Raw genomic sequence first — 14,910 nt, forward strand, 5'->3', positions numbered from 1 at the left:
TTTGAAAAATTAATTAATAACATCTTTTATGAGAAATGTGTTCCATTCCCTTGCAATGTTAGTGAAATCTAATTATTTCATATGCTATTTAAAAGGCATGTTTTCTAAGTTTACTAGATCTCAAATGCATTAGAGTACTTGAAACCACTAGTCTAATTCTCTTGTGTCCATTTTCTTTCTTATATACATTGTTTTCTACTTCAAACTATTTAGCATCATTGATTGAAGGAATGTCTTGCAAAGGCTTGAAGTTGCTCAATGTGTTGCACATGAAAATACTCTTTAACTATTGATTTTTTATTTTTTGAGCTCTCTCTCTCTCTCTCTCTCTCTCTCTCTCTCAATGACAGGAGCTCTCTTGTTAAAGACAACCACCAAAAGTATTAACATACTGTTAAGCTATATTTGAAATGCAACCTGTAGAATGAAATGAGAAGAATTATCCTCTGAACCTTGGTGAATCCTAAGCTTCAGTAGAGACTTAAATTAGCTAATGTGATCGTCTCGTATTCATCTCAATCTTTCTTATACTCTCTCTCAGGCAATGGCAGAAACACTCTTGTTAAAGACTGCCACCACAAAGCTTTCAAATACGTTTATGTCGATAAATGCTTAAGCTATATTTGAAATGAAGCCCGAAATGAGAAGAATTTCGTGAATTCTAGGGAACGGAGATTGGTAAACAGTGTGGAATGTAGCGCGAAAAGCAAGTTTAGATTGAGTTGGAAAGAGAACTAGCAAAAAAAACAAAACCATGTATGTATTGTCCTATCCTAGGCTGATGGAAGCAGCTCCAACCTGAGGAAAAATTTACACGTGATGTTAGCTTCCTTCCGGGCAATGGATGCCTCAGAAATTATCAATATAAACTGCTGTCAAAAACTTGGTGTAACGAACAACGAATACAGATTGTACGCTCAGACAACGGCGTACCCGAGGTGCAAGGAAATGCCGGACTCTTTGGTAGCTTTATGACCTGCGCCCTGATCGTTCAATGAATGACTTGGGGACGAACTCTTACTTAAGCATTCGTCCATTGTTTGAGCACTTGAAGCTCCTGACGGCAAAGGGATCCTCGATGTTGCCTCAGCAAGCTGCAGTACACGGATTTAATATAATTACATGGATTCAAGACGATCTATTACGATTAGAAGTAAAAAAAATCCCACCAATCGTACCTTGATTTTCAGTAAGTTGTTTTCTTCCCGGAGCATGTTTTCCTGGGCGAAATATATTGTAACAATATACAAATACTCAGTATTCAATAGACTACTCGTGTCTATAGCCCTAGCAAAAGAGATTTCCGGTTATACAAAATACTCCGTAGTCGGACAATAAATTAGTGAGCTAGGTTTGACAATAAAATTAGTGAGCTAGGTTTGACAATAAAATCGAAATGTGAATGAAAATTAGAATACAAGCACACACATGCTTTTATTAGACATGCATCTATTCTCTTCATTAAGGAGAGAAAGCCATTACAGGAAACGCCACCATGGAAGCCAAACACTGGATCTTACATAGACATTTAGGATGTTACATGGACATTTAGGATCATTGGATCGATAGAATAGGAAGGACTTTTAGTCTTTGGAAGGTTGAAACAAAGAGTCTCAACGTTTCTTGCCGTTGATTGATGAACAAGCTAGGCCAAAGATTATTGGAGGAATAATTGTTTGAAAATTGCACAGTAGGCATTACCGAGTTTATTCGTTGAGTAAGGCACTTCTATTGCGACAATTAATACTTGCTTATAGCATCTTTTTCTCTCTTAAGGAGAGCTTTGGGGGAGGAGGATTGGAGGAACATGGCCCGTTGGATTCAATCTAATCAATCTAAGCCATCAAATTAAAGTGCTGCACGAATTAGTGCAAGGGTGGTTACAAAAATGGATTCGCCTTGAATCGCATCCTGTGACATGGATCCTAGCTCTGTAGAGTATTCGTTCCATCTCCAGAGCACCCATCACTTTTGCACATGTAAAATCACCCTCCAATGTAAAGATGATCGTCACCGCCTTCTCCAGCATCCTCTTCACAAACTACGTGCAATCCTCCAAGCAATCCTTCACAGCTTTTTCCGCCACACAAATTGGGATAGTTTCGTTTTTACTTCTCCACAATCGCTGTAGCTACCTATTGTGCCAATGCATGCCCCTCACCCACCAAATCTGCCACTCATCTGCTCAAGCTGCTTCCTTAAAAGCTTCTTGATCACTGCATCCGACACCACATTCGGTAGTGTCACCCCCTTCATCTCCTTCACCAATGTCTTGATCTTTTGGATTTGCTAGCACTGGCCTAGCACACGCTCTGCATATTTCAATGCAAGCTCATGTATCCTCGATGTGAAGTGTAGGTGCTTATCATTTGGAAATACGTCCACACTTCCTCGCATCAATACTTCCTCCGTGTGCAATCTAGAATTCCTTTCCAAAGACAGCACGTTGGATCCAAAAATTGGATGAGATGATGATGAATCTTGGCAAGAAATAGGCATGCTCCTCTCCTCACCACACCATGTCTTTCATCATGCTGGCAGAGGAATTGAGTGGTATGTCTCATTTGGTAAACCATTACCCTGCAACTCTATAATCCCAACTCTGGTCCTGTCGCTAATTGGGTTACAAGACAAAGGTTCGCTCAAGCAGATCTGGGTGTTGATGGATATGGCTCCATGAATGGGAAAAACAACCTTGGCAAAGACCCACTCTTGCATAGGAGAATAAGCAGACAAAGATCTGCCACCATGCACCATTAGAGGACAAAATGTAGACAAAGCAATCGAATATCCACTATAAATAAACGCAAAAATTCGCTTACGCATCTATGATGGCCATGCAGAAGAGACATCAATCGCGGCACATTTGAAGGAGTCTAATTTGGAAATATGTTTCGATTTCCATCGCTAAAGTATACTGATCCTCATGATATCAATGTGCGCTTCTTCTCCGTCAAAACAACAATGCCTAGACCGTACCCGAGGATCAAGAAGAAGACTTCTCATCTTCTGTGCCTCACGACGTTGGATGCATTGCATGAGTGCAACAACGTTGAATATCATGGTGGGAGAACATGAAAGAGAGAGAGAGAGAGAGAGAGAGACTAGAGAGAGCACTCGAGCTCATTGCGTCTTTCATTGAGTGGCAAAGCCATGGGTGAACAGTTGGAATATGGAAGCAAGAACTAGAACTAGAAACTGGAAATGAAATAACAAGATTGAAAGACAAGAAATACCTTGATAAGAGTGTAGACAAGACACAAGCTAGATTGATAGATTGCAATGATATGACCCATGAATATATGGGCCAAAGTACAAGACATAAACCAAGAGTGCTTATGGGATAATTGTAGAAGTGCCACATGGCACACACTCAAGACATAAAGACTAGACTTAGACTTAGACTTAGACAAATGTAGACTAGGAAATAGTACACTTAGTGTGCACTTATCTCCAACACCCTCCTTAAGTGGACACTAGGAGTAAGACAGAAAGACAAGACTAGAAGACAGACATAAAGACTGATAGACTGAGAGACAAGATAGAAAACATGATAGACAAAAGATCCTGAGACACCCCTCCTCAAGTGATATCCTCATATGGGTCCACAAGGGTAGGGACAAGATGGATCTAAAACAAAAACACAGTCAGATTGATAGACAAATATAGAGACAGACTAGACTAGATAGACAGAAGACTGACTGTAGACTAACAGAAAGACCAAGACACGAGAACCCCTTGACCTACATCATCGGTGGTCAAGGTGGTAGACAAGACATAGAAGTAATCAGAAAGCCCACTTCTCATCATGTGAGGAAGGAACAGCAGGATCAGCTGATGGAGATGTTGCAGCAACATGGGCTGAGGTAGAAGCAGGGGCTGATGTAGAGGTTTTGGAGTAGCAGTCCCTCTCCCAATGATTATCACGGCCACAAATGGTGCATGGATGAGCCTTGAAACAGTCCTTCTTACCTTAGAACTTCCTTTCTTTGCTAAAAATGCAGTGTGAGTTACCTTTTGTTGTTGAGTTCTTTCTTCCTCTTGGAGAGCATTGATGATACCCTCAAGAGAAGGATTATTATGATACTTGAAGGTAGTGACAAGAGTAGCATAGGTGTCAGGTAAGCTTTTGAGAAGCACAGCAATAGCAATGTCTTCGGAGATGGGAGACTTGACTGACGCAAGCTGAACCATAAGACTGCGAAGATAATTGACATGAGAGGCTATAGTAGCTCCTTCCTGCATATGTAGATCAAAGAATGAGATCATAAGTGCAATCTTAGAGTTTTTAGATCGGGCTCCAAAAAGGGTATCCAAAGTGATCCATGCTTGAGGAGCAGACTGTATGTCGGAGATGTGATGAATGTAATCATCTCCAAGGCCGAGCAATATGATAGCATAGGCTTTGTCGTTCTTGGCAAAGCCAACTTGCTCACAGGGACCTTCGGGAGCAACACGGTGAACAATGTCCCAAAGTCCTTCCTTCATAAGATGGCACTTGATTTTGATTTGCCAAGTATGAAAGTTGGACCCATTGAATTTGTCGATAGATATGAGAGAATGAGAGGAAGATGCCATGTGGGAAGGTCTTACCTCTTGCTAGGATGCAAGGGCAGTGTCTATTCCCTTACAATATTGCAAAAATAAATGAGAGGAGAGATCCAAGAAGCCAGTTCTCTCACCACTTTGTCAAGGCCATAGCATATGACAGCCCATCGAAGCAGGAGGAACCAGCAAAAAAGAGAGACTGCTCAACAAACTGAAAGAGGCAAAGCACAGTACCTTAATCCCAGGCAGAGGTAGACGTGCAAAAAAGGGCGCAGTCCAAGAGGTCGAACAGATGGCACAGATCTCCGTGAAGATGGAGCAGATTTCGAACAGCAGCTGGAGAAGTCGGCCTGTGGAGGTACGGATTCCGTACAGTCGTACGGACTGTACAGACAGCTGAGTACGAATGATGTACGGATGGCGTACAGAGTACGGATGACATACAGACGACGTACGGACAGCGCTGATTTGTACTGATAGTAGGTACATTGATGCAGGAGCGACAGCAAGAGCGGGTGCAGGAGTGACAGCAGGACTGCATAGATCGGGCGCTCAGATCTGGCAGAAATGGCGCTCAGATCTGTGGCTGAATTGCACAGATCTGGCGCTCAGATCTGGCAGAAATGGTGCGTACATCTGGCATAGAGTGACAGCAGAAACACATAGATCTGGTGCGCAATGGCAGGACAGAAGGAGGGAGAAATCTGAGAAGACGGGCAGATCTGCAGCGGGGGAGAGATCTGAGAAGAGGCAGACTGAGGGGAGAGAAGAGGGATCAACCTAGCTCTGATACCAAGTTGGAATATGGAAGCAAGAACTAGAACTAGAAACTGGAAATTGAAAGATAAGAAATACCTTGAGAAGAGTGTAGACAAGACACAAGTTAAACTGATAGATTGCAATGATGTGACCCATGAATATATGGGCCAAAGTACAAGACGTAAAGCAAGAGTGCTTATGGGATAATTGTAGAAGTGCCACATGCAACACACTCAAGACATAAAGACTAGACTTAGACTTAGACTTAGACAAATGACTAGGAAATAGTACACTTAGTGTGCACTTATCTCCAACATGAACAACTAGTGTTTCTTATGGAAGTAAGAGTTAGTTTAAAGTACTAAATACACATGGTGATGCGAAAGGAAGTATTCTATCCTAATCAACACAAACGATCTACAAAGTTGTACTTCTCCATTCGATCAACAGATACTGATTCACGTATTCGTTCTTGTCTCTATGCGCATCCTCTGATTTCTATATGGTATGAGAGCCTGCATGGGTCCAAACCAGCCATGATTTCTGCTATTTGGCAACAGATCCTCTCTTGCCTAGCTTTCCTTCAATTTGTTAGGCTCTTACGAGAAACAGAAGACCTCGCTAATGGAGGTAACATTGACCCTCCAACCCCTCGACCTAACTTTGATGAGTGCGAGGGAGAAAACCATGTAGTAAAAAATAATCTGCACTCAGGAGGAAACAATGTCCCTCCTCATCATCCTGACACATAATCGGGTGATGGCTACACAACCCACCAAAACCTCATCATCCTGCCTCAAGAGCCTGACATAGTCTAAGCAAAATATTACCTGCAATCGATGATTAACTTAGTACACAAAGATCCGAAGTGAAATGCGAAAGCAACAATAATTCTTCAATTTTAGACATGACACACATTCAATTCTTAGTCGAAAGTTCCAGCTGACAATCAGTCATCAAAGCCACCGAATGTAGCCGAGCAAACTGGCCTGTATTCCTCTACATGCATGTTAATTCCCTCATCAATTTTCACATGGCACTTACACTTCCCTATCCAAGGGTCAAGATGAAGTCTGAACTTCATCTTACGTGATTGCTGAAGTGTTTCCTCCATCCTGGGGAACATCACTGTAGCAACACAAGGCCCAAAGGTCTTTGCACACTTTGCGACTGGCATCCCCAACGGAAGGTTCAAAACTACCGCATGCAGGCTGGAGCATGAAGGTGATCTATCTACTATACTACATGGAGCTTAAAGGATTGCAGATTGCAAGCGTGCTGGGAGATTGTCTTGAAAGAAAGAACCCTATTTCCTAGGCAAGAAATGATACTCAAGATGCTCAATCTGGTGAGAATCATAAAAGAGGCACAAAGGACGACTATCATTGCTACCGTTCCCTATCAAAAATGAAAGATAAAGAGTATGGGAATAGCTCAGATAAAGCATGTAGCGATGGAGCTTTTGACGGAGACCCAGTGGATGACATGGACGATGGAGATCATGATGAAGCTCAACATACTGATGTTGTTGAGGTTTTTGAAGTGGAGAACACCATGCAAGAACATACAAGAACATACTGATGTTGTTGAGGTTTTCGAAGTGGAGAACACCATGCATATGAAGACTCTTCTCTTTCTCTTTTTCATTCCTTTGAGGGGGAAAAACGGTATACATGATCAATGGCATGAAAATGTATGTTTCAAATCAACCAGCTACACAAGTTTTATGGCTATCCAAGGACTTGCTTGATCTTGGATGAATTGTAAATACACTCTCACATTATTAATTGGCAACTCACCTCCAAGTTAAAACTAGTGATTGTATGCACACACATCCATATTCTATTACTTGTTTAGACATTTCATCTTACAGGGGAGTATTGGAAGTAACACTTAGTCTAAACTACTAAACACACACGATCATGCGAAAGGATGCATCCTATCCTAATCGACACGAATGATCTACAAAGTTGTAACTTGTCCATTCGATCAACAAATCCTAATTCACCTATTCGTTCTTGTCTCTATGTGCATCCTCTGATTTCTATATTTCTAACATGCTCTCATTTGACCATCACATGTTCATTTGCTAGATACAATTAAAGAAATCACTGCAGCTGCTGTAATCATGTAGACTTGTGTATTGTACGTTATAATCGCCATAACAATAGTGTTGCAGATGGGAAAGACTGAGGACTATAAGAGGAGGTAGCATTGTCATGCCAGGAGCAACAACTATAGCCATGGCAGTTTTGACCAAGGCATAAGTTGACATAAAAGAGATACGAGTATACCAAGAGAGATTTTGGGATTTACTCGGAGCATTGTATGGGCATGAAAAAGGTTTATTTGCCATTATTCGAAGTGGTTGGCTAGATATTGATTATGCAATAGCTTCAACGATAGTATTTCTAACTTGAGTTTCAAATGCAATATGAATAAAGTAATCGTTGGCTTTGGAATTATGTTAGGTTTTGAGGATGCAAGAAGACAACAAAGCTCTAAACCAATTGACATTCTCAAAAGGTTGCTTTTGCTTAAAGTTAAAAGGAAAGTACAAATTGTTAAAGCAACGGCCTCTGTGTTGGTTGACCTACAAAATCAGAGCTATGAGCTAATCAAGCAAATAGAGAGTTGCCAAGTGCACCCACATTGGGGACCTTGCTTTATTCCTTTGCTAAAACCAAATTTCAATAAAGTTAGATGTCACTATGTAAAGGAGGAAAACAAGATATTGGACAAAATAGATAGATAAAAGATCACAAAGATTGAGAAATTGAGCACTACCATGGTATAGGTTAAGGAGAGGAAGTTCTTGCCAATGTTGCTTTGAAAATGTTGTCCATGATATTACCAAAGGGTAGATATAAGCGATGTCTTAGGATTTTAGGCATCATGAAGTTGTGTGGCTCACTTAAATTGAAGCCTTGGCACGAGGCTCCACTGTGTATGTGTGGGGGGGGGTGCACAGGGCCCATGTCTGTGTTTCTCTGTCTCACTAATATATATATATATATATAAAAGATAAAATTTTTTTAAATTATTCTTTTAAGTTATGCTTTTATTAAAAAAAGACACATATTCATATAAACTATACGTGCCATGCATACACACAAGAAATGTTAATAAAAAAGTTTATTTGAACTAAAAGCGATGATAAGGCTTAATTGAGATCCAACTTAAAGATTCCCTAAAAAGCATTCAAATATTGAGATTTGTAAGTAAAGCCTATAATCTTGTTGCTTGAAAGCGGGTCCCTAATCATGGACCTAAAGGAGGTGGGTCCCTAACCTTTGTAGGAAGATCCCTAACCTTAGACCTGAAGGAGGTGGGTCTCTAACCCTCCCTAACCTGTTGTAGTTGATGTCATGATTCTCGTGGATATAACTTTTAAAGAACTTTTATTATGGGCTTTGTGTGAGAACATGTAGGCTGTTGGGCCAAGCAGTCTAACTCAACATCACATTACTCCTATTTTCCCTATTCACCTCTCCTACCACCTCAACAACATATTACTCTCACTATTTTCCCTATTCACCTTTCCTACCAATTTTAATTAGTTTTATTCACCTCTTCTACCAATTTCAATTAGTTTTGGTGCGTGGAGGCTTAATTAACCTATGTTTATCTATGGCTTAATTTAATTACATTTTAATTAAGCTATGTTTATCTATGGTTTAATTTGTTTATGCATGTCTTAATTTATTTTATGCATAGACTATGTGCAAGGGGGATTTCCCAAATGTTCAAGAAAATATTTGAACCCAAATCTTTCCTTTTCCAACTCATGAGCCTTACCATCAAGCTACAAATCAATGTTACATCCCCTTTTTCTTATGATAGGCCTCCCTCCCTTATGCCCTTCATATGTGGTCCCCCCCCCCCTTGTGTAATTTCCCTCCCTTATTTAATTCAACCTCTCCCCTCCCCACTTGTGAGATGGCCCCTCCCCCTTCCCCCTCTAGTTATTTCCCCTCACTCTTCCCCCTTTATTTAATTCAAGACTTCCCCCCTTTATCCCCCTCCCCCAACAAACTAATTAATTCATTGCCCCCAAATTCAATGTGGGGGCACCTGTTTTCCCTAGAAAAATAGTTGCCCATGATGGTACAACCTTAGATGACATCACTTTCTTTCAAAATGTTGTAATTTCAATCATTTTATTAAGTAACTTGAAGGCCTTCTATTCAAGTAGCCTAGGTGACTTTGATTTTGAAGAGGACAATTTTGAACATTAATCTTTGTGCTACTAGCTGAGTTGCATTGTAGTTGGTTCTTCTGGACTTAGAAGGAAAAGTATGGATGTATATTTTTTAAAAAAAATTCATCCATAATGAAACCATTCATTGATAGAATGAGATCTACTTCTAAGACATTAGAGAAACAACCAACATTGTCTTAAAAGATGTTCTTTCTCCCTATTTTCTACAAGAGTGGATCCTTCTTGTTGCAAGACTTTGTATTCATGTCCTCTAACAATTCACCATGTACTACTCTTTCTTTCCTTTTTATGCTAGTACCATGGTAGGATTAGAAGGTGAGGGCCATAATGTGAATGACCATTTGAATTACCTCAAAGACATAATAAATCAATTAGCAATGCATCATGAGAACATGATTGATCAATAGAGAATTGATATTCTTCTCAATAGTCTTTCAAAACTATGGGACAATTATGTCACCATGCTTTTTTATTTAGAGCATCCTACCACTTTCTCTTAGCTACATAGTTACCTCATCAAGGCAATGGTAAAATTAGGAAATCGAGATGATACAACCTTTATGGGTAAAAATAGAAGACAAAACCTAAAACCCCAATTCAATCCTAAACCAAAGCAATGGCAATGGCCTAGTTGCCTCATCAAGGCAATCATAAAAACTAGGAAATCGAGATGATACAACCTTTATGGGTAAAAAGAGAAGACAAAACCCAAACCTCAATTCAATCCTAAACCAAAGAAAAATTTTACTTCTCCATATGAACGTAATAAAAAAGATTATCATGATCAAGCCAACACAAAGAAGAAAGGACCTTACTATTCCTATGTAAAGGTTGCCTCCCGAGTGTGGGCTACTCTAAATCTAGTGGTAAACGCATTGCCACACAAGTAACTCTAAGAAATGCTTAGCTATCTCAAAATCAAAATGGTGTGGCCAAGCTTATGAGTCATGGATTATCGACTCTAGAGAGCCTCCAATCACTTCATTCCACACAAGGGGGGTTCTCTCACCTAGAGAGAAGTGATAATGACCATGTAAAGCTAGGACACTCCAAACTTCATCATTAAGCTATCGATAACATACCTTATAAATTGACATCACCCATTTCTATATTTAAGGCCTATATCTTTGAACAAAAAGAAAGGAATCTTGTGGCACGAAAGATTTGGCCACCTGGACATGCAAAGCCTATTTCTTATCAATCGAAAAGGTTTTTTGAATGGCTTGCATCATCTTTGCCAAATGACTCTTTCTTCTCAATAAACATTTCATTATCCTTCTCAACCACTAGAAAGGGTTGTTCGTTACTTATATCTTCTTCTTTGTGATATTGGCCTTGTTGTTTATACCATGTCATATATATATGGTTTTCCATTGCTTGTGGATTTTGTCCTATGTATCCATAATAGGAGCACAAAAGTTTGGGAAGTCCTCATACCCCAATTTCTCACATTGGGCATAAACTTTCATGTATTTCATCATTAATTTAAACTAATAGCTTCTTGTCTGGATCAATTAAGGGGGTCCAGGGGTCTAGGGCCCCACTGGTAGCCTCATGTCTAGATCAATTAAAACACAAGATGGGGTTTAGGGCCCCAACATTCATAACATTCCTCACATTGGTGTTGCTTGAGACTTCCTAGAAGGCTTTCTAGTATATAATAATGCCCATTGATACCATGTTTTTACAATAGGTCATACAAGGAGAGATATGGCACCTCTAAGTACTATGAAAAAAAAAAGTATTAATGAGACAATGAGTCAAAGCATTCAAGATCGTGTCGCATGATGATTAGCAATAGCCAAAGAAATTATGCATGGAAGGAGTAATGTTTAATATAGGTTTATTATATAAATTCTCAATGTCTAGATATAAATACAACAAAAATTACTAGCTTTTGGTTCAGACAAACACACTCGTGTGTATAAGAAGATGTAAAAACATGCAAAATTAAAGCAGAAAGCATAGAGACATGTGTTTGATGAGATATCTCAAGGAGGAAAGCAACTCACAAATGATGAATTTGGAGCACAAGGTGTGACATCCATGTTTATATTAAAATAGGAAAATAAAAGGGGGATAGAAAATGAAGCTCACCTTTTTACGCATTTCTTGGCATTGAATTTGCATCAATTGCACCTAATGATCCAAGAAAAAAAAAGAATCAAATATTTAAAATATTTAAAGCAAATTAATATTGCATGACACATCACATAAAGAAAATCCCTGAAATTCATGTCATCGAGTTTTGATAAGAGCTAGATATAAATAGCTAAATTACTTACTTTTCTAATCCTTGTTTTGTTGAGTGCAACTTCTAACCTTGATTCAACCTTTAGGACATCCTTTAATGGTAATGACATGAGGTTATCACCCATCATGAACCTACAACGGTCAAGTATAATACACAATTAATACGACTATAGAAGTTTAGATAAAGAAAACTACTTGAAACTAAGACAAAGATACAAATGTAGACATGATGTAATATTAAGGATCAATCATATAGACAAGGGATATACATATACAACAAATAAACATAATTGAAAATAGTGACTTGAAATACTAACTATTCAATGAGAGACAAGGGTTGGACGAACTACTTTAGAATTAAAAAGAATTGAGAACATTTCAGTGAAAAGATTATTGCCTACCTGTGTAGACCTTGTACATAGTTGATTTGTTCCTTCAGCAAGCTTGCTTCATGCCTCCAATACTAGTATAAAAATACATTTTGAATTGTTAGAAAATGACATTTCTTGACTCGAAAGTAGATTGCAATTTTCTCTTTTAAAATAAAGTACAAAATAAAGATTGATCCTTACAAAGCTTCCATTCAATGGAAACCTTAGTGATATGGTAAATGTTCTCTATGTAATGATAAATTTAGTAGGAGGTTTTAGTAGGAAAAGTGAGGCATTCATTTATATTTAATATGAAACTTCTTGTTCTTGTTGCGTGTATACTTGTGTGCACCTACATTGCACATTGAGGGTATGTAGAGGCACACTAAGATGAGGATATCTCTTTGAGAAGAATATAAAAGAATGTGAATCTTTTTCTAAACAAGCATGACTTTAAAAGTCCATGAAGGTTTCGAAAATGCATTTATTTCGATATAGTCATGTCAAAGTACCCTATTGAGAGGTTGTGATTGTATGAGCTTTCATTTGCATGTGTGCAAATGTACAATAGATATACACTTGGCCTATGACCGTTTTGGGAAACTTGATCCCTTAAATTAAGCATAAACCAATTTAAAAATCAATAATGTTGATTTATTTCACATTTCCTAATCTTTGTGATGAGGTTACCTTCAAGATCAACGCGCACATAACTTTTTTATCCATTGATATTTTTTACTATGTATGAAGATGGATATGATGTCTTTGTAAAGAACCATGAGTAGAATAGTTAGTAAACAAAGAGTTCTTTCACGGCGACGTTTCACAATGAAGCTAGAATAAGCATACTAGAGAGAGAGAGAAAGATAGATAGAGAGAGAGAGAGAGATAGCTGCCATAACGAGATCATTATCTTACCTCTGCATCCTGTATCACAAATCTGCTAGAAGGTATCCCATCTGTGCATTCTCGATACCGTTCCAAGGTGCTTGACATGCTAAAAAAATATCGCGTGATAAGATATAAAGATACGATTAGTTCAAGAAGACAAGTGATTGTTAGTATTAAACATCTATCTAACTTCCTCCTTAACACTCAATGTCAATGGGTGTCCAGAGCAGATGTTTACGGCAGTACGCGCAAAAGCTTACCTATAAAGTACAGGAGGTAGCAAACTTGTTCCTGGTAACCACGCTTGCATCACCACACAAATATATAGAAATCCAAATGCTACTTTTAAACAAATAAGCACCACTGTTTCACGGAAAATATTTGGGAACTTGCAAGTAGAATAGATATGATAACACACGTTGTAACCTCAGTCTTCAGAAACGTGCTCTGCTTTCTACCATTGCACGATTAGTGCGCTGCTTGGCGCTAATTCGGATGCCGATCAGTTACATTTGTAAACTTTCAAACTTCGGAACTAGCTACGCATAGGCTAGCGTAGATACCTTTTGACTAAACTAGAATATTGTCTGTATAAGCAATGCGGCCATTGGATAGGTTCGTAGAATGCTATCATCACAAGTAATTAGCTGACGTCTTCGGTTAACAGTGGCTCGTCCCAAAGAATTTCGTCCATGCTCTGCATGAAGCTAGAGAATTTCGACTTACCTATTTATAATTATCTGCGACGGGGAATCGCAGGATAGTTGTCTTTGTTAAAATAACATTGACGCAAACTGTTTACACTAACCTACGCTTCGTCACTCATCGCGACTCTTACGTTCTCACGGGTCTCTGTTGTAACTGTTGTAACTGACGGGTGTCCGTTGTAACTAACACCCTCTCTGCCTAAAATAAGGTAAGGTCTCCTTTCAATCTCGTTTCTTCGTTCCGCTCTAGTTGTTCTCCCTATTCTCTGCGCGCACCTTTCTCCACTTCACAATTGATCTTTCCTTCTCGACTAAGATACTTATGCACCCAAGATTATGCAACGGGAATAATTTCAACCAAGATCGGTGGAAGTCGGCAGCAGCTACCTGGAGCTGGCGAATTCGGACAGCTTCCCAGTGGCGGAGAAGACGATAACGGCAACCTCGGCATCGCAGAGGACGGAGAGCTCGTAGGCTTTTTTGAGGAGGCCATTGCGGCGTTTGGAGAAGGTAACCTGGCGACTGGTGGGGTTATCGATGCGACGGATGGGGATACGAACACGGGAGGAGGAGGAGGAGGAGGGAGGGAGGAAGGGGAGAAGGGCATGGGAAGGGTGGGAAGGGGGGGGAGGGGAGGAGTGAAAGCGTGAAAACATGTTGAGGATGGAGGAGTTTGAGAAAATGAGAAAGTCTCAATTAGCTTGTAAACTATCTATGGTTTTGAAGAGCAACAACTCTCTTCATTGGGTAAGGTCGGATCCCAAACTTCCCCTTTGACATTATTCACCCTAGGACATTGACCACCTCGTCTCTTTTTGCCTTTTGTCTCTCCAAGGCCACCAAAGCGGAAGTTGGTTCCTTACAAGTTCTTTCTCTTCACACAACTCATTGCTGACCTTGCCTCATCATTGAACACAGCATTCAATACAAGTCTCATTACTTTGCAAAAGGACCTCCGCCTATGTCAGTTGGGGGTTTCTCATTAGTTAGTTGGGGGTTTCTCATTGGTTAGCCCATCGAAGTCTCTACCTTTTCCAAAGCATTGAAAGCAATCCAATTCAAACCCAGCACCACATGCCCATTTCCCATTGGCTGATGAGCCAATTACACTCCGGTTCTTGCCCACTACTTGGAATGGCACCTCCAAAAATTGAGGTGG

General features: G+C 39.6%; 1 protein-coding gene across 1 annotated transcript; it reads right to left on the reverse strand.

Moving 5' to 3' along the window:
• Positions 1 to 756: 756 nt before the first annotated feature.
• LOC147887311 (MADS-box transcription factor 23-like) lies at positions 757 to 14,407 on the reverse strand. Its single transcript, XM_087394270.1, has 8 exons — positions 14,139 to 14,407; positions 13,072 to 13,150; positions 12,184 to 12,245; positions 11,815 to 11,914; positions 11,627 to 11,668; positions 1,179 to 1,220; positions 934 to 1,094; positions 757 to 798 (listed from the first exon to the last, which is right to left on the reverse strand). The coding sequence occupies exons 1-8, from the start codon at positions 14,405 to 14,407 to the stop codon at positions 774 to 776; spliced, it is 780 nt and encodes a 259-aa protein (XP_087250396.1). The 3' UTR covers positions 757 to 773.
• Positions 14,408 to 14,910: the final 503 nt, after the last annotated feature.

The sequence above is a fragment of the Dipteris shenzhenensis genome, chromosome 23, assembly GCF_047967505.1.
Source record: "Dipteris shenzhenensis isolate YYH24624 ecotype China chromosome 23, Dip_SZ_1.0, whole genome shotgun sequence".
In the NCBI taxonomy this organism is placed as follows: domain Eukaryota; kingdom Viridiplantae; phylum Streptophyta; class Polypodiopsida; order Gleicheniales; family Dipteridaceae; genus Dipteris; species Dipteris shenzhenensis.